Source organism: Lissotriton helveticus, chromosome 9, assembly GCF_964261635.1.
Source record: "Lissotriton helveticus chromosome 9, aLisHel1.1, whole genome shotgun sequence".
Classification (NCBI taxonomy): Eukaryota; Metazoa; Chordata; class Amphibia; order Caudata; family Salamandridae; genus Lissotriton; species Lissotriton helveticus.
In genome coordinates, this window is record NC_136070.1 from 138,834,009 (window position 1) to 138,857,018 (window position 23,010).

General features: G+C 41.1%; 1 protein-coding gene across 2 annotated transcripts in view; it reads right to left on the reverse strand.

Annotated features, from left to right (window-relative positions):
- The window catches only part of LOC144781029 (cytosolic phospholipase A2 epsilon-like), a 162,345-nt gene that overhangs the window by 17,252 nt on the left and 122,083 nt on the right, over positions 1-23,010 (reverse strand). For both annotated transcript variants that reach the window (XM_078659646.1, XM_078659645.1), the window contains 5 exons: positions 15,927-16,063; positions 10,814-11,036; positions 3,443-3,560; positions 1,867-2,004; positions 634-741 (listed from right to left, as the gene is read on the reverse strand). In XM_078659646.1, coding sequence (XP_078515772.1) covers positions 634-741; positions 1,867-2,004; positions 3,443-3,560; positions 10,814-11,036; positions 15,927-16,063 — 724 coding nt within the window. The remainder of the gene's footprint in view (positions 1-633; positions 742-1,866; positions 2,005-3,442; positions 3,561-10,813; positions 11,037-15,926; positions 16,064-23,010) is intronic.

A 23,010-nucleotide genomic window follows, 5' to 3' on the forward strand; every position in this document is an offset into this window, starting at 1 on the left:
TTGGTTTTTCTAAGTTTGCCCTAAGCTGGCAGGGTATGCCCAGACGTGGGTCCCTTGCTCACTTTGCCACTAGATTCAAGATAGCCTGGCGGATGGGGGTTATGAACCTGAAACCGGTCCCAGGATGCTTGCTTTCGGTCCAAGGAAGATATGGCTTGGCTGTTTGGGCTGGACTGTTCCCATGAGGCACAGGGTCAGACTGATATGCAAATGGCCATGTCTGAACTGGGGTGGCAGAGTGAGCTAAAGAATGATGATGGATTAAACCCAGATCAGTTGACTGGGGGTGAGTGCTTGCAATGTTCAACACTCTGTCCATCATCCCCTTTGGTTTAACTCATAGATATGAACATTTAGTTCCTGGGTCAGTAAAGTATGTTATTGACTCCCTTCTAAACTCCAGTGACAAATACTTTGATATGTTTTGACCACCTTCTACATTCCATGACTCATTATGATTCTATATGTATGTGCTTGCTAGAACTGTCACTTTGTAGCCCAAATGTAGGAAGGGTATTTGCCATGCATGCAAACAGAGTATGTGTACAGGCATAGCTATTGCTACCAATTAAATTGCCTTTTTAAATTCGTTTCCACATTTGCATGAAAACAGCTGTTGTGTTATGGTCTTACCAATCACAGAGAGTGGCTCTTTAATCCACTCCTCCCAGAAGCTTTCAGAGCTCATTGCATTAAACCAGGCATCCAACAAATTTATGGAAAAGACATTGCTCCAGATCCCTGCAATTGAAGAAACACAAATATGTTTAGTTCTGACATATTTCTGCCAACACAGCAGGTCTCAAAAATCCAGACCTGGCTAAAATAAACAAAAACATCCATTTAGATACATTTTTATGGTCCGGCTTGACAGCGCAGCTTTCACCAGTCAATTGTGTGAGAATCACCAGGAGAGGGGCTTTGGCTCCACTTCGATGGTGGGAGCCAGGAGTACAAGATTTGATTGAGCCAAAAGTTGTGTTCTGCCACAAAAGCACTTGCCCTCCACACAGCTGTGGTAATTTTGTTTATATATCAAGCTGCCTGAGCTTGAACTTTGAGGGGTTAACACATGAAACTGTATGCTATTAAAGGAGGACAGTCATTAACCTACGTGGATGTTTAGGTCTGGCTTGGCAGTGCAACTGCCACCTGACCTTTTAATCTATATCAATATTCTTCTACTGTTTTGCACCTGACCTTTTAATCTACATCAATATTCTTCTACAGTTTTTTGCTTCCACACAAAAATATATCCATTCCCATACCATCTACTTGCAATGCTTCAGATTACTATACAACAATTCTTTCAAGTCAGTCTTATTGGCATTATCAATGAATATTTATAAATATGTTTCATGTGGTTACCCTCCTGTAATCTAACATAATTCCAACCCTAGTTATCCAACATTGGAAACCCCTGGCTTAGACTATTATATATTGTTTGGAAATGTTGATTTGCCACCTTTTTTAAAGAAACATTCCCTTCATGGCAAGATACCCCTTTTAATCCTTTCAGTCCGAATTCACACCCCTCTACCTTCTAACTGTGATAGCCAGTTTATTTTTCAGCTGTGGCATGCTTAAATATATCATAAGAGTGGCAGATCGCAAGCGTTCTTCATTATCAGAGGGTGACAGAATCGAAAATTGCATCAAATATATCTTCTAAACACCTTGGTTAGGCATAGTATCAAGAATGGTCTCATTTTTAAATTCATACACATAATGTGATATCTTTTTGGCTTCCCTTTCAATTTAGTTATATATTCATCAGTTCACCAGAGGGAACAAAGTGTAAATGTTGTTAATAAGACCAGTGGAAATGGAATTAGATTTGTGTACTGTCGTCAGTACAATTCTCACCTTGAAGGAAGCATATTCTGGATTCTTTGAGTTTCTTCATCAATCTTCCCATGAAGAATTCACTGTCGAAATGTTCTGGGCGGATGAAGGCTCCATACTTTATGAGGCCCACTTCGTACGGAGAGAATTCACACCATTCTGCAAACAAAGATGGCAATGAGGAGCTGTGGACAAATCCCAATCCAAAAATCCCAATTACCACTTCCCTTTCCCACACACACGGGCAACTACTGGCAGAGCCTTCAACTGTAGAAACTAGAAGGTGACAGGAGCATCTCCAATATACGACATCTTATACCCTATTCACAATTATCTGAACTAGACCAAACATGGAGGTGCCTCTAGAATCTGTTAACCTCTTCTTCATTTTCTTATTCTACTGTAATTTATTTTAGGCAGCTTTGCATTACCATAAAAGTACAGGCAGTTAGCAAATTCACCAACAATGGGATAATGTCAAACTATCTGGCATATGGGAAAGAGGGACAACTAACACTTTCTCTTCCATATTAGTTTTAGAAGCATAAATAGTTGCACTCAAGCCATTGGCCCAGCTCTGGTTCTCCTTCATACTGGCTATTCACAAACTAGCTCAGCCTCAGTTAAGATACATGCTGTGTTTTCTAAGCATAACTATGGTGTCTGTAGTGACTAATATACATGCTAAACTCAGGAACTCAAACATTATATTTCAATTTAAAATGTTATCAAAAGAATGAACCAGTGAAGCATTGTTCGTGAAAATAAAAAAAAATGCTGAGTAACATTATGCATAATTAATTGTTTGAATGATTTAAATAATGCTGTGAGAAAGCTATCATGTTGATGATGCTATGAATTCTATGTTCCTATTGAATTTTAGAAGATGGTTCTTTGTGTCTACTGCTGTCATCTTCAGAAAGCTAACTGTCCTGATAAAAGCTCCATATGAATTTAGGAGAGAAGGAGGAAACATGTATTGATGTCAAAAATGCAAAGACTTTGTGCTCACAATAATATCGTGTGAATTAATTTCCTAATTTGATGCCTTTTCTATATTGTAAATTATTCTGCCTTCCATGCCTCATTGTCTCGGTGACTCAATTGGGTTTCAGATATTGCATTAAATTGTCTGAAACATTTGAAACAAAACCTTGGAAATAAAAATAGAAAATGTATCTTCTCTTCATAGGTTCTCCAATTTGACTGATATATAAACAGGGTATTTTCACTAGTGCCGGGAATATTTCAGTTTACTGAAAAGGTTCACCTTTTCTAAGTTTCTCAGGTTTCCAAAGAAAGATATATGAGATAGCCCCCAACTGTTTTAACCATAACCCCCCCCCCCCCCTTGATTTCTTTATGGTTCTCACATTTCCTTCTTTTGGCAAGAATCCCACATTTGTTTGCAGTTCATAACATTGAACATTATAACAATTTCATTTTTTTTATTAAACATCATCATGCCCCTAGGGAAAACTGGACTACAATTTGGTAGTAATCCAGTTGTACATGAGCACTTCATCATAGATGATCCATCATTTCTAAACACCTGTAAGCCTTGCTAAAAGTACTCAATCCAGTTTTCTGACTGTACCTTTAAATTCCACGGTGCTTTTTTCCACATCTTTCACGTTCATTGCCAGATAGAGGGGCAGAGGATTCTGACCCACATTCAGCGCCTTCTGCTGGTCTGAGAGTGTAGTGTGATTCTCCTACACAGAAAATTAGTTCAAATGGAACAATGAGAAGAGACAAACACATGTATTGTGAATACAGGGCTGGGTAAAAAAAACCAGATAAACTATTTAATGGCCTCAAAAGGCCAATGCAAACCTAAAGTTGTGCATACAATACTAGCTCACTTCCTTTCTGGGAATCTCCATCTCTTTCTCATCAGAGTACTTACATTCTGAGATATGCACGCACTTTTAAGATCGCGCCCCAGTAACTTCCCCTCTATCCCTCCAGTATCAAATAAAATGTCCTTTCCTCTTCTAGCTCTTACCCTGAGGCCAGCCTATGAGAGTGACCTAAAGTAAGACACCTCCAGAGTGTGACTTGGAGATGCAGCCAGCCTCCTTGAAGGAGAGGGAGGAGCTATTGTGGCAAACAAGCTAGAATTCATTGTAACTGAAATCACTGGTAAATTGTCATTGTCTATTCAATTAACTATATCAACAACGAAGAATGGTGGATTTGCTTTGTTTGATCAGCACATCCTAACATCATATTTCCCTTGTCAAGATTTCATATGGTATGAGTTAAATACACTTTGTGGGAGTGTTCGTCCGGTATCGTGCTCATCCACCTTGTAGCACCAATCCACGATATCCTGCTCACTCCAGGTGAGACAGAGTATCATAAACAAATTACAACAGAGATACCAGTGCACATCCCTTCTTGTTGCTATTATCCAATTGGCAACCAGCCACGACAGTTCAATATTTTCACTCTCCTCTTTGTCCTCAAACAAACAAGTACAATGTTCATTAATGTTCAATTTCCATTTATTATTGATTTCTTTCTTTTGCCACACCGTCACAGCCGACGCGCGTTTCGCCCTCCGCGGGCTTTTTCAAGGCTGTAATTTACATACAAAAGAAGATGTCACCAAAACCGTTCAATATGTTAAAAGCCACCTTCACATTGACGTTATCTATTTGTCCAAAATGTCAATAAATATATTCCTAATGTGCCCTCATCATATTTACATATCATAACGTGTGCCTTTTCTTCAGCCAGTTAATAAGCCTATACAGACAACAATCTACAAGTTATTATGCATCAATAATATAAAACATATTATATTATTGATGCATAATAACTTGTACGGTTTTGGTGACATCTTCTTTTGTATGTAAATTACAGCCTTGAAAAAGCCCGCGGAGGGCGAAACGCGCGTCGGCTGTGACGGTGTGGCAAAAGAAAGAAATCAATAATAAATGGAAATTGAACATTAATGAACATTGTACTTGTTTGTTTGAGGACAAGGAGGAGAGTGAAAATATTGAACTGTCGTGGCTGGTTGCCAATTGGATAATAGCAACAAGAAGGGATGTGCACTGGCATCTCTGTTGTAGTCTATTCAATTAACTCATCTTCTTCACAGTACTTGCTGCCTGCGGATTTCCCATAGCAGAGAATCAGCTGTTTCAAAACAGGAATGCCTGAAACTCTATGCGTGAAATATTGTAGAAAAAGTAAGGTTGAATTATTTGCTACAGAATCCATATTTCTATTACACGGGTCTGTTGCTGTTGATTTCCATCCCTGAAGATGGTACTGATAGAAAAATGTATGGGGGTTACCAAAGTTTTCACCATGCATATTTTTAAGAGGAAAACTTCTTGATCTTTTGCATGAGATGCAGTAATGCTTAAGTATGCTTTCCATGCATCACCTTTGGAAAACAGCTCTGATCCAGAGTATATACACTGGCAATGGTTAGCCAGATTCACCTACGAAGAGATTTGGTGGACACTTGACACATTTGCCACTAAGGTAACGGCCACAAAAGGATTCTTAGATCACCAAAGGGAATCCGATCCTACTAAATAAATTGACAGAAGCCACTGAACATCCACACAATGCAACTAATTCATTGTCTGGAGAAGTGGGCTTTGTAAAGAAATATGGCAAGGAATATCATGCTTTAGATTAACATAACCTTAGCAAAAATGAAGAACAAGGAAACAAGATAATGTGCCTAAAAACATTTGCTATGGGTCTCCTAACAACAACAAAAAACAATTTTGAGCAGAGGGAATGACCACCAGAAAGAAAGAATAAAGGAAAGGACATTATCAGCGATTTGCAACGAGGCACATGGCGTTGTGGAGCCTGGAAAGTAAATGGTAAGCCCTAGCTGGCCAGCAGAAAAGTATATAGTACTCTAAAAAAATAAGTTATTCTTCAGCATCTGAATATCTCACAGAAACACCAGAAAGCTATAATAGCCGCCCATTAAGAGTTTCCTAACAAACTAGCGATTATTAAGGAATCGCTATTACAGACTCGCAAAAGGGGATTCATGTACAAATGTCAGGTTTTTTTTGCGAGTCCTACAGCTTCCTTATTTGCGATTAGTTAATTGCTAATCACAAATAAGGAATAACTCCCCATTCATCCCTATGGGCCTAAAGGCCCATAGGAATGAATTGGAAGACATATCAATGTGCGAATCGCTATTAGCGATTCACATTTTGATTTTGCAATTTCAAGGCTGCAGGGGTGTCCAAAGGACACCTTGTTGCACCCCTGAAATGATATTGGACGCTGGTGTTACACACACACATGTCCCAAGGACTTGTGTGTGTGTAACAAACCACTTAGAAAAATGCACTTAAGTGCATTTTTCTAAGTTTCTGCTATTTACCACGAGGTTTGACTTCGTGGTAAATAGCGGCCCAAAATTGCGAAATCGCAATTTTTAAATGTTTCTTGAATTGCATTTAAGGAATCTCAAATAGAGATTCCTTAAATGCTATTCCTCGCAAAAATGCGAATTCTTTAACAGCGATTTTTGCATTTGGGATGATGAATCCCAAAGACGCATCGCCAGTGTTGTGTGCCGGCAACCAGGGCAGCGCATCCGCGCAGGAGAAGACTACAGAGCCCAGAAGCCTGAGGGGGCAGCTCCTGACATCCCGCCCTCCCACCAGGAAGTTAAATACCTCTCGCGCCTCCCGCTTTGCGGGAGACGCATCGCCAGTGTTGTGTGCCGGCAACCGGGGCAGCGCTTCCGCGGAGGAGAAGACTACAGAGCCCAGAAGCCTGAGGGGGCAGCTCCTGACATCCCGCCCTCCCACCAGGAAGTTAAATACCTCTCGCGCCTCTCGCTTCGCGGGAGACGCATCGCTGGTGTTGTGTGCCGGCAACCGGGGCAGCGCATCCGCGCAGGAGAAGACTACAGAGCCCAGAAGCCTGAGGGGGCAGCTCCTGACATCCCGCCCTCCCACCATGAAGTTAAATACCTCTTGCGCCTCCCGCTTCGCGGGAGACGCATCGCCGGTGTTGTGTGCCGGCAACCGGGGCAGCGCATCCGCGCAGGAGAAGACTACAGAGCCCAGAAGCCTGAGGGGGCAGCTCCTGACATCCCGCCCTCCCACCAGGAAGTTAAATACCTCTCGCGCCTCCCGCTTCGTGGGAGACGCATCGCCGGTGTTGTGTGCCGGCAACCGGGGCAGCGCATCCGCGCAGGAGAAGACTACAGAGCCCAGAAGCCTGAGGGGGCAGCTCCTGACATCCCGGCCTCCCACCAGGAAGTTAAATACCTCTCGCGCCTCCCGCTTCGCGGGAGACGCATCGCCGGTGTTGTGTGCCGGCAACCGGGGCAGCGCATCCGCGCAGGAGAAGACTACAGAGCCCAGAAGCCTGAGGGGGCAGCTCCTGACATCCCGCTCCTCCCCCTTTGTGTATATAGCCATCGCCCTTTTCCGCATCGCGGGACGTGCGCGGGCGGAGCCGGGCGAAGCCCAGGCAAAGGGCGGGCCCTCAGAGGCCCGAGAAGGACGGGACGGGCCACCCCCCTTGGCTCCTACTGAACAAGGTATAGTGAGACTCTGACCGACATCTCTGCATGTACTGCAGAGACACCAGGACTTCTATTTGACTTTTTGCGGGACTCTGTTTGCTGCACCGTCGCCATGTCTCTTAAGGGGGCTCCCAAACCCAGTACTCTCCCAAGTGACTCTAGTAGGGGGAGGTTAGACTGCTATGTAGATAGGATAGACAGGGCATTATTACCCGTTATTCATGACTTGGAAGATTTAGAAACTCGTTTGCCCTCAAATAGCGTAGCGTTCACACATCCCGAGGCGCAGCTAGTCGACACAGCATCAAGTTTGTCCTGGTTGGAGGACTTGAATGCCCTATGTCACATCCGATATGCACCAGTTGAAACTAGAGCAGACTCACCCCAAGTCCTATCCAGCCCAATACTTCCCATACATTTGCTGTCTAACTCTTTATTGAACGCAAATGATAACACTCTGGCTGCCCCACTCTTATCCCCGTTGGTAAATGTAAACACTAAACAACTAGGGAACCCTAAAACTCCTATGGTCACAAGTAAGCGCCCCGGGGATAACAACATGGGGAGGTAAGCCAAAATGCTTAAGCCTTGCACAAGTTCTTTACTGTCTGTCAGCACCCCTCCTACAGCTTCCCAGGCCCGCGATAATATTGAATCCTTTGCACCCGCCTACCAGGCAGCTCTTCTGGACCTCATTGAACGTCTGGTCACCTCCCTAATATCCCCTTTGACTGAAAGAATCAACTCCCTAGGGGATAGGTTAAGGGATATAGAGACCTCATTTAGTGCACCGACTCAACCTAACAAGAATCCGGCAGGATTGAGCCAACCACAGCCCTTACCCGCTACCGTGGTTTCTAAGTTAGCTCCTCAAAGAAGTAGCATCCTTCCTAACAGACCCACGGTCCCACAGATCCGCCCATGTATCTCCTCGTCATTTGACACCAAGCACATTACCACCAAGAGTATCTTCGCTGATGTAGGGTGCCAAACGTTCCCCCACCTTATGAGGAGAAAACTACTAACCTTGATTATACCAAACATATACATCTGCCCCCAATGGCCGCCCCCTTTGTCTGTGTTCTCACTGGTGTTTTACCAATTACAAAGGGAAAAACCGAGAGATCAGAGGATCTAAAACACAAGGTCATTTATTGGCTGTCTAAGAATCGACCCTTGCCAGCGAACATTGATGGTGCCATTCGAAGTGTTAGAAGGGTGGGATGGCTCGGCCCCCTTCCAAAAATCTCCCAGGCGACCTGGTGTTAGTTAGATTCTGGAGCGATCGGGTGGTGCCTTATTTACAATCTTGGTTTTCACAATTAGGGGATGGCCCGATCTCTGTTTGGGGACTCCATGATTTCTACCCTAGGTCACGCTTCCCTCGGCCCCTAAAGACAATAGTAGAGAGAAAACACCGTTTTCCAGAAAGAACAAACTTAGAGATTAATTATCGGCCGGATCGGAGTGTGTATGTACAGAATGGCTTCAACAACCCCATCTCAAATTATTTTTCATGAAGTGCTTTTTAGTAGTGGTATCCAGTGATTAGCAATTCGTTTGAATTGACTTAATAATGTCTTAACTTATCATCATTTATTGTAATGAATTGGTTCTTAATGATGTGTATATAATGAATGTTGTTTTTATGTATTATGTTGGTTTAATGTTATATTGTGTTTTATTTCGTGTGGTCTTTTATGGTTTAATTTTACCGAAGAAAGACTTATGAAACTGAAACTGAATCCCAAATGCAAAAATTGCGCTCTCAGAATCTGGCCCTTTGCGAGCGCAATTTTCAATGATGAATCTAGCTGTAAATCCTTTGGTAAGGGCTCAGATCTCTTATTTGTGAGACTTAACTATGCTCAGTAACTTCTGATAAGTGGGGCTGAGGCCTTTTTCAGAAGTTGAATTACACGCATATGCATTCTGGTGGTGGAAATGATGGAGGCTGTATCAGTTGCAACAGTTCCTGTGAGACCACTGGAAGCTGCTAGCAAGAAAAGTGGAGATTTACAGCCAATAGACTCCTCAATGGACCTCTGTGGTTGTTGGCAAAATACACAACTAGGGTGGCAGGAAGATAGACTTGGACTGGAAATATCTGAGGAGTGGCTGATGATTTATGGAATTAGTGGGAAGGCAGAGCAGCCTCTAGACTACCTTTTCTCATTCCCCTCCCTCCTGCGGTCCAAAAGTGCTTGAAATGTTTGTTCACTTTTTTCAAATAGTGATGTAAATACCTCAGGCATCCACTTGAGAAGTCTATCCAAAGATTTCCTGGATGCTACAAATCTTTGATAACAGGTTTATAACTGATACACTTTGAGACACCCTTTTCCCTTCACTTCCTTCCCTCTCTTGCTCCCTTACACCAAATAAAAGGTAGGTTGTCTTCATGTATTAATGGAGATAGCAAGTCAACGAACTACATTTCATATGCCAGAGTGAAAATAACCCCTTACAACATACATATTTGTCATTTATTACATCAGCACAGATTATTTTGTGCATGCATTATTTAATTATTAGCACCAGCATTTCAGGCCGAAATGCTGAACAAAAGTACTACGAGCATACAAAGGCCAATGAACTGAATGATTAGCATGGAATAGAAAACACGGATGCCATCCTGTGTCAGAACACCTAGGGGCTCATTTATGAGCTTTGTGAGGCAGTGCGGCACCTTGTGTGACAAGGAATTTAATGGAATACAATGCATTCCTGTCCTTTCCCATGTGCTGACACACAATGGTTTGCCTTGCACCAACACAGGCACCATTGCACCATGGTGAAAGGGTACCTGCATTACATGCAGAATTGTTTTTGTGGAGGAAGGATACCTTCCTGCACCAAAACAATTCTGGGAGGAATATCCCAATCATGGGAGGAAGAAATGAGGTGAAATAGGGATATTTCTCCTTGTTACGCCTCCGCTGGGAAGGTGTAAGATTTTGAGGCATCCCCAGGTTTACAAATTCTTGTAAATCTAGGCATCCCCAGGTTTGCAAGTTCTTGTAAATCTGCGGATGCATCAAAATCCATGGGAGTAGGGTCGGAACACTCGCGCAATGCCCATTGAATGCCTTCCCAAGGTAGAGTTACCCAATGCAGCGATTTGCGCTGCGTTACTCCAGAATTTTTAAACCACACAGAATTACTCAAAGTGGCTTTGTTTGGATTCAAAAATTCTGACTTAAGGTTTGTTTTGCTCTTGCACCACGTCATATTGTGCAAGACTGATGCAAACCGGGTCATCAATAAGCCCCCAACTTTGCACTTAAGACCCCCAGATTTTTTGACTTACCACCTGACACTCCCTCTACACAGTAATATGAAGGTTTGTTCCACTTACAATTTTTCAGTTTTAGGTTAATTTATCTGGAAAAAAGCCGTCTATATTGGGGATAAATCCCTCAGGGTACTTACTCCGTCATAAAACATGTTTTCAATGATGAGCCCCCAGAGATCAGTAAAAGAAGACGGGTGACCCAGTTTTGACCTCTCGTCCATCTCTTTGTAATAATATTTCAGACGATCCCAGGACAATGCACTTGTCTTGCTCTTTGTCATATGTTTTCGAGCATCACTGATTGGCCCAGCCAGATCCTTCTTTGACCAATTAGCGTCTTGATATAACTTTGACATAGTCCTGAAAAGAAAATAATTACTCTGGTATTATAAATACATTTAAGGTTGGAAAAATACCCAAAATATAAGTAACTCTGAATACCTTTCTATGCAGTGCAAGAATCATACCACCTGAGGACCTCAGGGGCTTCATTGCTGTTGTCTTTAGAACTGGGATAACTGAGGAGGTACTACACATGCCCTAACATTTGGGTAAAATTCTATATTGTATCAGTTTTTAGTCTGTATCTGTAACATATATATTTTGTGTGAATCAATACACCATCACTTTACACAGAAAATGACAGGAGGTTCGCCGTATGTGAAGTGCGGTTACATCCAGGGAACCATGTCATAAAATAGATAAGGACGGTACTTCCACCTATCCGGGCACTGGAACATACACAGCAGTTATGCCTTTTGAATCATAATCATGGCACCATCATAGATTATTTAAACTGTGCAGGTTCCCTGATACACAGCCTTTCTCTATTTCTAGTTACTCAACGTTTAATACCTGATGCCGTGAATGAAAGTGCACAGAAACCTTGACCCTGACATATATATATATATATATATATATATATATATATATATATATTTCCTCCCAATTGTACCCATCGCAGAGGGAACTCTAAAGGTCGGTGCCAGCGTAAAAGACCGGGACGTGTCTTTTTTTCAATCCAGATCAAAGAATCACGCGGCACTCTTCTTGGCAGTTACGATATTTATTCACAGGTTACATGCAAAACTCCTACGCGTTTCGGACAAACGTTCTTGGTCACGGCAGTGTTCTACATTAGTCCTTTCTTTCTTTCACATTTTATACCCTAGCTCTTATTCCAGTACGGTGATGCATTGTGGGCCTTGCAGTTTTTTACATTTCAGTTTTTAACTTTTTTAACATTTTATACATTTTTACGTGGTGTTGCATGTGGGGATACGTTTGAAACAGTGTTCACTTCTACGTTAGACCTAATGTAGGAAAAATTCTAACTGGGTAAGCTGTTACCAATAGTTTCACAGAGCTCCCGTGAAAACATGCCGTTCATGCGTTAGCAAGCATAATGGCTTTGTGAATGCTCTGTATTCCAATGTCACTTCATTACTAGGGCTGAGTGCCCTTTGCCCCACATATATATCACACCTTTTTCTTTTTCTTAAGTGGGCCCGATTCTGTCCGTGCATCAAGTCCTGCTATGGTTTTCACAGCAAATAAACAATACAATCTCATTAAATGTTATTCACCATTTTTCAGTTTTACAAATGAACATGCAACTCCTCATCTGCGTTCAGACCCAGCGGTTGTTTTGTTTTAAATTTAATTATGAGTTTTGACTCCAATCTTCTTAATTTCTGTCGTCTATCCCCGCCTCGTTCTTGGTTTGGGATTGTTGCTAGGCCTAAATATTAACATCTTGCCAGGTCTTTCCAACATGGGTTTTGATATGTTTTGCCATGGCATATGTGTTGTCTGCATTCTGTATGGCCCGCATATATTCAAGTATCCTCTTTTTCAAGGGGCATTTGGTACTGCCTATGTACTCCTTTCCACAGCAACATCTCAACATGTAGACTACGAATGAAGATTCACACGTTATCTTGGTTTTGACTACAACATTTTTACCCGATGGATCTTTTAGGTTAGTTGTGTTCTGTCCTATTTTACATGCTTTGCATGTCTGCCATTTTGTAAATCCATGCCTCCTCTTTTGGAGCCAATCCACAGGTTTGTTCAAAGAGAAATGGCTTTGTACCAAATGGTCTGATATGTTTGGCGCTCTCTGATATGAGATCAATGGACCTGTTCCAATTTTTCTTCCAATGTCAGGGTCTTTTAATAATACATGCCAATATTTGGATAGAATTTTCAGAATTTTGTAACTTTCCTTAGTGTAGGTTATTACCAGTCGTGGTCGATCCTCTTCTTCTTGTTTAGTTTCCAAAGGTTTCTCTTTTTGTTTCACCCTGTATTATATCCTTGTTCTTATTCTTGTAAGAACAAGGATATAATACAGGGTGAAGCAAAAGCAAGATTGAGAACTAGATTGGAAATACTGGGAAAAGGGAATAATGATGGAACAATATCAAGATCACAAAAAGAGAAACCTTTGGAAACTAAACAAGAAGAAGAGGATCGACCACGAATGGTAATAACCAACACTAAGGAAAGTTACAAAATTCAGAAAATTCTATCTAAATATTGGCATGTATTATTAAAAGACCCTGACATTGGAAGAAAAATTGGAACAGGTCCATTGATCTCATATCGGAGAGCGCCAAACATCTCAGACCATTTGGTACAAAGCCATTTCTCTTTGAACAAACCTGTGGATTGGCTCCAAAAGAGGAGTCATGGATTTACAAAATGGCAGACATGCAAAGCATGTAAAATAGGACAGAACACAACTAACCTAAAAGATCCATCGGGTAAAAATGTTGTAGTCAAAACCAAGATAACGTGTGAATTTTCATTCGTAGTCTACATGTTGAGATGTTGCTGTGGAAAGGAGTACATAGGCAGTACCAAATGCCCCTTGAAAAAGAGGATACTTGAACATATCCGGGCCATACAGAATGCAGACAACACATATGCCATGGCAAAACATATCAAAACTTATGTTGGAAAGACCTGGCAAGATGTTAAATATTTAGGCCTAGCAACAATCCCAAACCAAGAACGAGGAGGGGATAGACTACAGAAATTAAGAAGATTGGAGTCAAAACTCATAATTAAATTTAAAACAAAACAACCGCTGGGTCTGAACGCAGATGAGGAGTTGCATGTTCATTTGTAAAACTGAAAAATGGTGAATAACATTTAATGAGATTGTATTGTTTATTTGCTGAGAAAACCATAGCAGGACTTGATGCACGGACAGAATCGGGCCCACTTAAGAAAAAGAAAAAGGTGTGATATATATGTGGGGCAAAGGGCACTCAGCCCTAGTAATGAAGTGACATTTGAATGCAGAGCATTCACAAAGCCATTATGCTTGCTAACGCATGAACGGCATGTTTTCACGGGAGCTCCGTGAAACTATTGGTAACAGCTTAACCAGTTAGAATTTTTCATACATTAGGTCTAACGTAGAAGTGAACACTGTTTCAAACGTATCCCCACATGCAACACCACGTAAAAATGTATAAAATGTTAAAAAAGTTAAAAACTGAAATGTAAAAAACTGCAAGGCCCACAATGCATCACCTTACTGGAATAAGAGCTAGGGTATAAAATGTGAAAGAAAGAAAGGACTAATGTAGAACACTGCCGTGACCAAGAACGTTTGTTCGAAACGCGTAGGAGTTTTGCATGTAACCTGTGAATAAATATCGTAACTGCCACGAAGACTGCCGCGTGATTCTTTGATCTGGAATATATATATATATATATATATATATATATATATATATATATATATATACTGGGCATGCTGGAGACGATGGAGAAATAAATCACCTTGATATTCAAATTTCCTGCGTAAATGTGATCTGTACCTGTGTAAACATTGGCGATTGGGGCCAAGGTTCAGGATTGAAGGATTATATATATATATATATATATAGTGTCGCTGGGGTTGAGAGTGCTCTATACAGGAGCTGCTTTCCACCTAAACTTGAGAACTACCCAGAGTTCTCTGCTTCTTTTTTGCATGCATATATATATATATATATATATATATTTTTTTTTTTTTATTTTTTTTTTTTATTTATTTATTTATTCCAAACAAGAAAGAATTTTGCACACTCCAGGGAACATAGTGTTTCACTGCAATTTATTCAGCCAAGCTATTGCGTCTATGATATGTTACAGGATATTTATAAAGCGCACGTACACCATAAATGCTTCATGGCGATGGAAAAACAAGGAGACTCAAAAAAAAGTAATCGTACACCTGTCTGAAGAGCCAGATTTTTAACAAACAAAGCTTGTATAGGATATCGTGGCTCTGATGTTAGGGGGAGGAGAATTCCAGACACCAGGAGCAAGCTTGGCAGACCTAGTTCCATCCAGTTTCTTCTTGTAAATTTTAGGGACTGCTAATAAATGTTGGCGCGCAGACCTAAGACTGAACTTTGGGATATAATTCCGGATTCTGTAGGTCACAAACATTGGGCTTTTACTGTATAAACATTTAAAAATGATACACCCAGTTTTGAAAAGGGTTCTCTGAGAGACAGGGAGTCAAAGTAATTTTACCAGCAGAGGTTTGGTGTGGCAAAATCTAGGTTAACACCAGACCAATCTAGCTGCTTGGTTTTGGACCAGATGGAGCTTCTGACTCAAGCCCTTGGGAAAGCCCAGACAGAAAGAGTTGGCAAGGGCAATAATGATCTGAATGATGGCATCGATAGAGAAGTATTTCTAAAGTATTTATAAAAAAGATTCCCCATGCAAAGTGAACGTTTTCAATTACAGTCACTATTGTGTGTATCTCAAAAACCACAACAACTAAGATAAGTTCATCATTTCTACAAAAACCCTCATAAGAAGATACACTCAAGGGATGCTAAACTTGCAACGCTTCCAACAGTAAACAAAAAGGGCCCGATTCACAGAACTAACTTAAGACAAAATCCTAAACTTACTACCATTTTGGTATTCACAGAAGGCACTTACTCATTTTGGTATTCACAGAAGGCATTTCGGAGTCCTAAAGTTAGGACTCCTAAGCTCTGTGAATACTGAAATGAGTAAGTGTCTTCTGTGAATACCAAAATGAGCAAGTGCCTTCTGTGAATAGGAAAATGGTAGTAAGTTTAGGATTTTGTTTCAAGTTAGTTCTGTGAATCGGGCCCAAAGTATCTAGCTATCTTATATATATTCTAGATTACAGGGGCATGTCTGTTGTATGTCTGTACATTTCATAAAATCCCTCTAGCGCCAATATGGATTCCGCAGTGCCCTTACCAAGTTGACCCGGAAGCACCAGTGATGTAGGATACCGCGTCCAAGAGATTCAGCTTCTGTAGTCCTGACAACGTACCGTAGAGGGCTGTCATTGCTCTTGCTCCACCCCCTGTTGTCGAGACGGCAATAACTGGAACCTATGAAATAATTAATATTTCCAATCTCAAGATTTTCTGTAATATATATATATTTTTATAAATTAGTAACATTGTCATTTGGGCCTCAAAGGTATATGTAATGGCACACAAACGTGAATTTCTGAAGATTTCCATCGAGACATTTCCCTTACCCCATACAACAAAGCTCTATTTTAGAAAATTCTAATGTGTGAGAACTAATTAGCCCAGTTGATGACACCACCAGAAGTGATGTCACACATACTTTAACATTATTGACAACATGGAGGATGACATCAGTTACATTTTAAAACAAACAAAACGAATAGAAAATTGATGCTAATTTACTAAGGCAAATAAATGACTGACAAAAGCAGCGCAGCAGTACTCCGAGGTGCCCATCAAACGGGGCGGTTCTGTTAGGAGGGCTGCAAAGAGATATTATTTCCATAAGTGTCTGTAGCTTTCAGGAGTCTAATGCGCAACGCAGCGCTCTGAACAAAGGTGTATTTAGCGTGAAGGGCCAAGCGCTACCCGGCATGTGATATTTTGTCTGCTGTAAAGGACAGCTCGACCTAACTTTCAAATGTGTGAGTCTCACTCATAAAGAGTGAGATATGAGGTCTTTGAAACAAGTTCCTCGTGAATGTCTGGGCAACAGAACCAAAGGCGATTTCTTTTCCTCCTGACAGTGTCGGTGTTTCAGTCGGAAGCTCTCTTCCCTGAATGTAGTCTCTGCTTCCTACAGGAACCAGTGAATGTGCTTAACCTGCTCAGCCACTTGGGGAAGCTCCTGATCATTCCTTATGGCTGATTTATAATGCTGCATTTTCTGTAGGGAAAGAAGAAGTAAGGGTATGTTTGGTGTCATGCCATCTAAGCAATGGCACTAGCTGCTATCAGCAGCCACTGCAAGTACTCTTTGACACCTCTGTTGAGTTATGTCTCCTGATCAAGAGCCATGGCCCTAACCACTCTTCTAACTGCTCCTGCTCACTCGTGTAACCATCACTATTACCAGGTGGCTGTGTGAGAGGAGAAAGAGCTTCTCCTGTCTCCAGTTATCACTGTAAATGGTGGGTTCTTGAAGCTGGAACCCAGAAGGTATAAGTGTTCTAGAACACTAGTGCTTGAGGTAGGGTCGTACCCTTGACCTCTCCTCTAAATCGTCGAATCTTCATTCATCAGATCAAAAACAACATGGCGCATTCTCACCGTCAGACAACATGGCGTCTGTATTACTGCCACTAAAGGGGAAACATTCTTTGGATAGAAAATGTGCATCCCTTCCTGGTTTATTCATTAGCGGTCAAGGGCACAGCTATATGAGTGCAGTGGGTACAGCGGCACCAGGGCTCAGAGCGGTGAGCCGCACTGCACTCTAATAATGTCTTTATTGTACTATTCAGTGAGTGTTCAAGGGGGCATATTTTCCTTGCTTGCATTAGGGTCCATGGCATCCATGCTACACCACTGTCAGTGGTCTTTAAAAACATTGAAGGTAGACTGCCTGCAACATCAGAACTGGAGGAGTGGCTCAGGTCTAATTACCTAAGGCAGAAAGGCTGCAAAGAGTTGCAGTTCTACTCCTATATGATAACTCCTGTTTGCCAAACATTGCTGACATTTTGCAGCAATCACAAAGAATTCAACGGATATGCCTCAAAATCTACTAATAGTAGCTTCCTAAAAGAATTCCTAGATCCTAGTTCACCAACTTTTATGCTCAACTAGCAGTTGGCAAAAAAGGCGTGTGCTGAGTACTAAGGAAGATTTCTGCCATTTTGAATATTTAGATGAAAGTTCTGACTGGGCTGGCCGTCAAACAACTGGGGTGGAAAAGGTACAACTTTGCTGGAGATGTGTACAGGAGATGTGGCCTAGTGGCTCAAGTTGCTCGCCTTTGGATTCCTGAAACCAAGGTCCGAACTCCAGGCTCAGTGCTATACTCAACATCGTGTAATTCTGTACAAACGACTTAAAACTTCCTGTGTCTAAATGTGTGTGTAATTTGTATTTATCGTGATCCCACTTCATGTGTGCTTATATATATATATATTTCACAAACAGGTTTCCCCGGTCACCGGGGATGGGTGGAGTCGCAGACAAAAACGGCAATCATTCGCTTATTTCAGTTCATTTTCGTGTTTATTTCACAAATCCATTCGGGGGTCAAACAAAAGACCCCCGAATGGATTTGTGAAATAAACACGAAAATGAACTGAAATAAGCGAATGATTGCCGTTTTTGTCTGCGACTCCACCCATCCCCGGTGACCGGGGAAACCTGTTTGTGAATTGTTAGCGGTTGGCTCAACCGCAGGAGAAACGCGACCAAGGGAAAGTAGCGCCTAGCGAGAAGGGAAGGAGCCAAGCAGTGGATATATATATATATATATATATACACACAATCCTCCCTTTACAGGGAGAAATAATGGGACGAACTCCCGTATTTCAAATACTTTTGCTGTTTTTATTTATTTTTAAAGCCTTCAATTAGCATTATGCAGACAAAACACTGACCAACGCGTTTCGGGAGCACCTCTCCCTTGCTCACGATCACCTGATCAGAGGAAGTCAGTCCTTTTTAAAGCAACATCATTGCATTTCCTGTTTCGTGTGTCCCTTGTCTCTAGGCATTCTGGAGGCTGTAGTTTTAATTAAAAACATGGGTATTACCTCATACTTTGATTCATCATATTAATGTAAACTAGTCCCATTTTCGACATTGATCCTATTATTTATCATAGTTCAATGGATCTTCTTTTTTATGACATTTCATTTTATTTTTACAAATTATCCCCTTCAAGAAGTCTCCTTTGTTAGTGTTCGTTTTGTTTATTGCCCTCTAGTGGGCAGTGTCATTTTTCTTCATTCTTTTTGCATTCTGTATTTTTCATTTCTTCTCCCTTGACCTCTTGTGGATTTACTACATACCATTTTAGTTATTTCATTTATTTTTCTTTTCTTATTTTCAGCCTCTTACTGTTAACCTTTGTTTTCTTTTTTTGTGTTAGATCCAATTTTCCTCAGTTTGTTTTTTGTCAATTTTAACCAGCTTACAATTTTCTTGAAGTTTTACGGAGTGTTTCATTTCATCAATTTTCCTTATAGGTGTATGTAAAGTTCTTCCGATTGGTTGAGACCATACGGGTGCATTGTCCTTAGTTTTGATGATATACCTCGATTCTTTTCGGCGAAGTTCTCTCTCCCTGTCACCGCCTCTTTTCATTTGTGGAACTGTATCTATTCCAAAAAACTTTAATTGCGTCCAGTCACCTTGATGATGTTACTCCATATGCTTCGCGATGGCGTTAGCTCGATCTTTATGCACCGTCGCTCTGACGTGTTCCAGGATCCGTTTTTTTAATTCGCAGATTGTGCTGCCAACGTATTGTAGTGGGCATGGGCATTCTACTATGTATACCACGTATTGTGTTTTGCATGTTATTAGTTGTCTGATCTCCCATGACTTCTCGTTCTTCCTTTTCAGTGTTTTAGTTTGTTTTGCAATTTGACACACCTTACACATATGGCATTTTACGAATCCCTTTGTTTTGAGCCAATCGCCTTCCTTCTTCTTTGGTTTAAAGTGACTTTGGATTAAATGATCTTTCAAGTTCCTTGGTCTGCGGTATGTTTCTACCGGATGTTTCCCCATCACTTCCTTGACCGTACTGTCCAATTGCAAAATTTTCCAATTCCTTCTCAGGATACTCATCACTTGTTTACTTTCTACCGTGAAGTCAGTTATGAATCGTATTGGTTCCTTATTGTTCATATTTTCTTTTTGTTTTGGCTTCAAACAGTCCTCTCTTTGTTTTTCATTCGCTTTTTCCCAGCTTTTCAAAACTATTTTGTTGTTGTACTTTCTCCTTTTGAAGCGTTCCGCCGTTTGTTGGCCATGTTTCTGCCATTCTTGTTCCTCACTACAAATTCGCCGAATTCTGAGGAATTCCCTATATGGGATACTGGCTTTCAGGGATTCTTGATGGAAGCTGGTTGCTTCCAGGGTTGAGTTGGTAGATGTACTTTTACGATGTAAAGTGGTGTGGATCTGATTATCTCTGATGTAAATTTCTGTATCCAGAAATACTACACGTTCCCTGCTAGTCTCGAACGTGAATTTCAGTTGGGTGGTGCTGTTGTTTAAGATTTCGAAGTACTCTCGAAATTCATCACTTGTTCCAACCCATATTATAAAAAGATTGTCTATAAATCTTTTCCAAGAGATGATCTTGTTCAGATATACATCATTTTCCGCTTTCCACGCCACTTCCTTTTCCCAGTATCCCATCGTTAAACAGGCGTAGTTTGGACTAAAGGAAAAGCCCATTGCTGTACCATTTTTTTGCCGATACAATTCTTCACCAAAGAAAAAAATATTTTTGTTAAGACAGATCTCAATCATCTGTCTAAGCATGGTGTTATGGTCTTGATATTCAATGTTTCTCTCCTGCAAAAAGAAACTGCACGCTTCTATGCCAAAGTCATTATCTATTGTTGTATTTAAGGATACAACATCCAGCGTTACCAACAGATAAGACTCCTGCCACGGTGTGTTCTGTAACATATTCAATATGTCTGTCGTATCTCGTATATAGGAACTGAGTTGTTTCACATACGGCTGTAAGAAGTAATCAATGTAGTTTGCTAACGGCTCTAGCAAAGAGCCCTTTGCCGATAGTATTGGCCGTCCTGGTGGCTTTTTTTGGTCCTTATGTAACTTGGGCAAGAAGTAAATTGTTGCCAAAATAGGGTGATTCACTGTTAAGTATTTGCACTCTTCTTCATTGATTAGACCTTTCTTAGTCCATTCCTGAAGTTTTGCATCCAGCATTTCCTTTATTTCATTTGTTGGATTCTTTTTTATTTTCTCATAATAGACACAGTTCCAGAGCTGTCTATGAGCTTCAAGGACATATGCTGTTTTATCTTGGATTATGATGTTCCCGCCCTTGTCCGCAATTTTAATTTCTATGTTGTTATATATATATATTGCTAATCCAATGCTTAAAGACTTTGATAGAAAAACAGACATTTGAGGTGAGCAGATCTAGAGTGTGGCTGGTGTTGAGAGTGCTCTAATAGGAGCTGCTTTCCACCTAAACTGAGAACTACCCAGAGTTCTTACTTTTTTGCATAATTTATGCGTCACTCTATGCCTGAAGGAGTTTTGTTTTGACTTATACTGGGTGCTGCCTTGTGTCTGGACAAAGCTATACCTCTCTGAAGAGCTCTAATTAGAGCGAAACGCTGTGTCAGGGGTTGCTTTTATTCATTTCAGGTTGGCTTGAGTTGGTATTTTACCAATTCAAAGCTGTAATATTGTACCTGGAGTGATAAAAGGCTTTTGTCATTTTACAGCTCGGCAAGCACAGCACTGTGCTAGTCCTATGCTTAAAGACTTAGCTGTAGAAATGGCAAAAGACTTTGTCCTTTTCTATCTCGGTGTGGAAAGCACTGTGCTATTCCTATACTTAAAGACTTTGATAAAAACAGACATTTGAGGTGAGCAGATCCAGAGTGTCGCTGGTGTTGAGAGTGCTCTAACAGGAGCTGCTTTCCACCTAAACTGAGAACTACCCAGAGTTCTCGCCTTCTTTTTTGCATAATTTATGCGTCACTCTATGCCTGAAAGGGTTTTGTTTTGATATATATATATATCTAGCAATGTTTTGCTGGCGTGCATCCTAATTGTTTTGGTGGTGATAGGACGCTACTGCTAGCACCTTGAAACATTATCCACATTTCCTCCCCATCAAGAGAAAACCTGTACTCGGAAAAATGAGAAATTTCAGTTTTATTGCTAAACAGCACATGACTCTGAATGCATTTCAGCTTCTTCATCAGCCTTAACGTGTTTGGGCTGCTTCATCAGCCTTGATCGCCCAAGACGCCATTTAAATTAAAGCATTTTATATACTCTCTGCATGTGATAGGCATGAACAAAATACTTTCACATTCTCTGTTTTTCAGTGTGATCTGCAATTAATCTCAAAGTGCCGTAAATGACATCATATTTCTCCTCGTTTCCTGTTTCTAAGTGTGCTGCAATCTGCAGCACACTTAGAAAAGGCAAAAAGCCTCTAAGGATTGTTTTAGTGCAGGAAGGGATACCAGCCTGCACAAAAACAATCCTCAGAGCACAAAATGATTCTGCCTGCAAAGCAGGCACCCTTGCACCACTGGGCAACGAGAGAGCAGGAAAGCGCTATATCTTAGTAAATATGGTGCATTCTTGCCCTTTCTATTTGAGGCAGTACAGTAGAGTGAAGCAAGTTAACTTGCTGAGGTTCGTTGTCTGAAATCCTGATACATTTGGCCCATAGTCTGATTCTAAGCTTTCTTATGTTTTTATAGTACCCCAGTCTTGAATACAGAGCATTCCCAATGTACAGAACGAGGGTTACATTCTGTTCCCCACAAAACTGAGTCACATCTGAGAGGAAGATGTAAGTCTTCTGGAAACCTACACTCACATATGCAAAAATGACTGAAAGGCCTTATTTAGGAGTGCAAAAACTGTCATCGGTGCCACAAAGGACACAACCAGTATCAATGAATCCAGGTGACTCTACTAACGCTGGAGCTGCAAGTTTAGCAGACGTGTGGGAAGACAGGGCTCATGAGGAGGGTCAATGTGGGGGAAATCAGACATTTCTGGAATACACACAAAGGAGTAACTTTGTTGGTATTCAAAAACATTGCCCATAACCTTTCCCACCCAGGTTGCATGACTAACTTTAGCTGTTAAACGTGTGCCATGAGTGTGCATTTATAGCTAGACAGAGTCCCGTTCACCCACATTTTTGCTGAGTGTTTAGGGAAAGGATTCCTTCACGTGCAAAAAGTTGTGCCCCTACCTCCCTCTCCCCCCTCCTGCTGATTGCTAGCTTGTGAGCTATCACTACCAGCATTAGGAATAACCATGGAAAATTATATTTTGATGTTGTGTGTAGGTTTTCA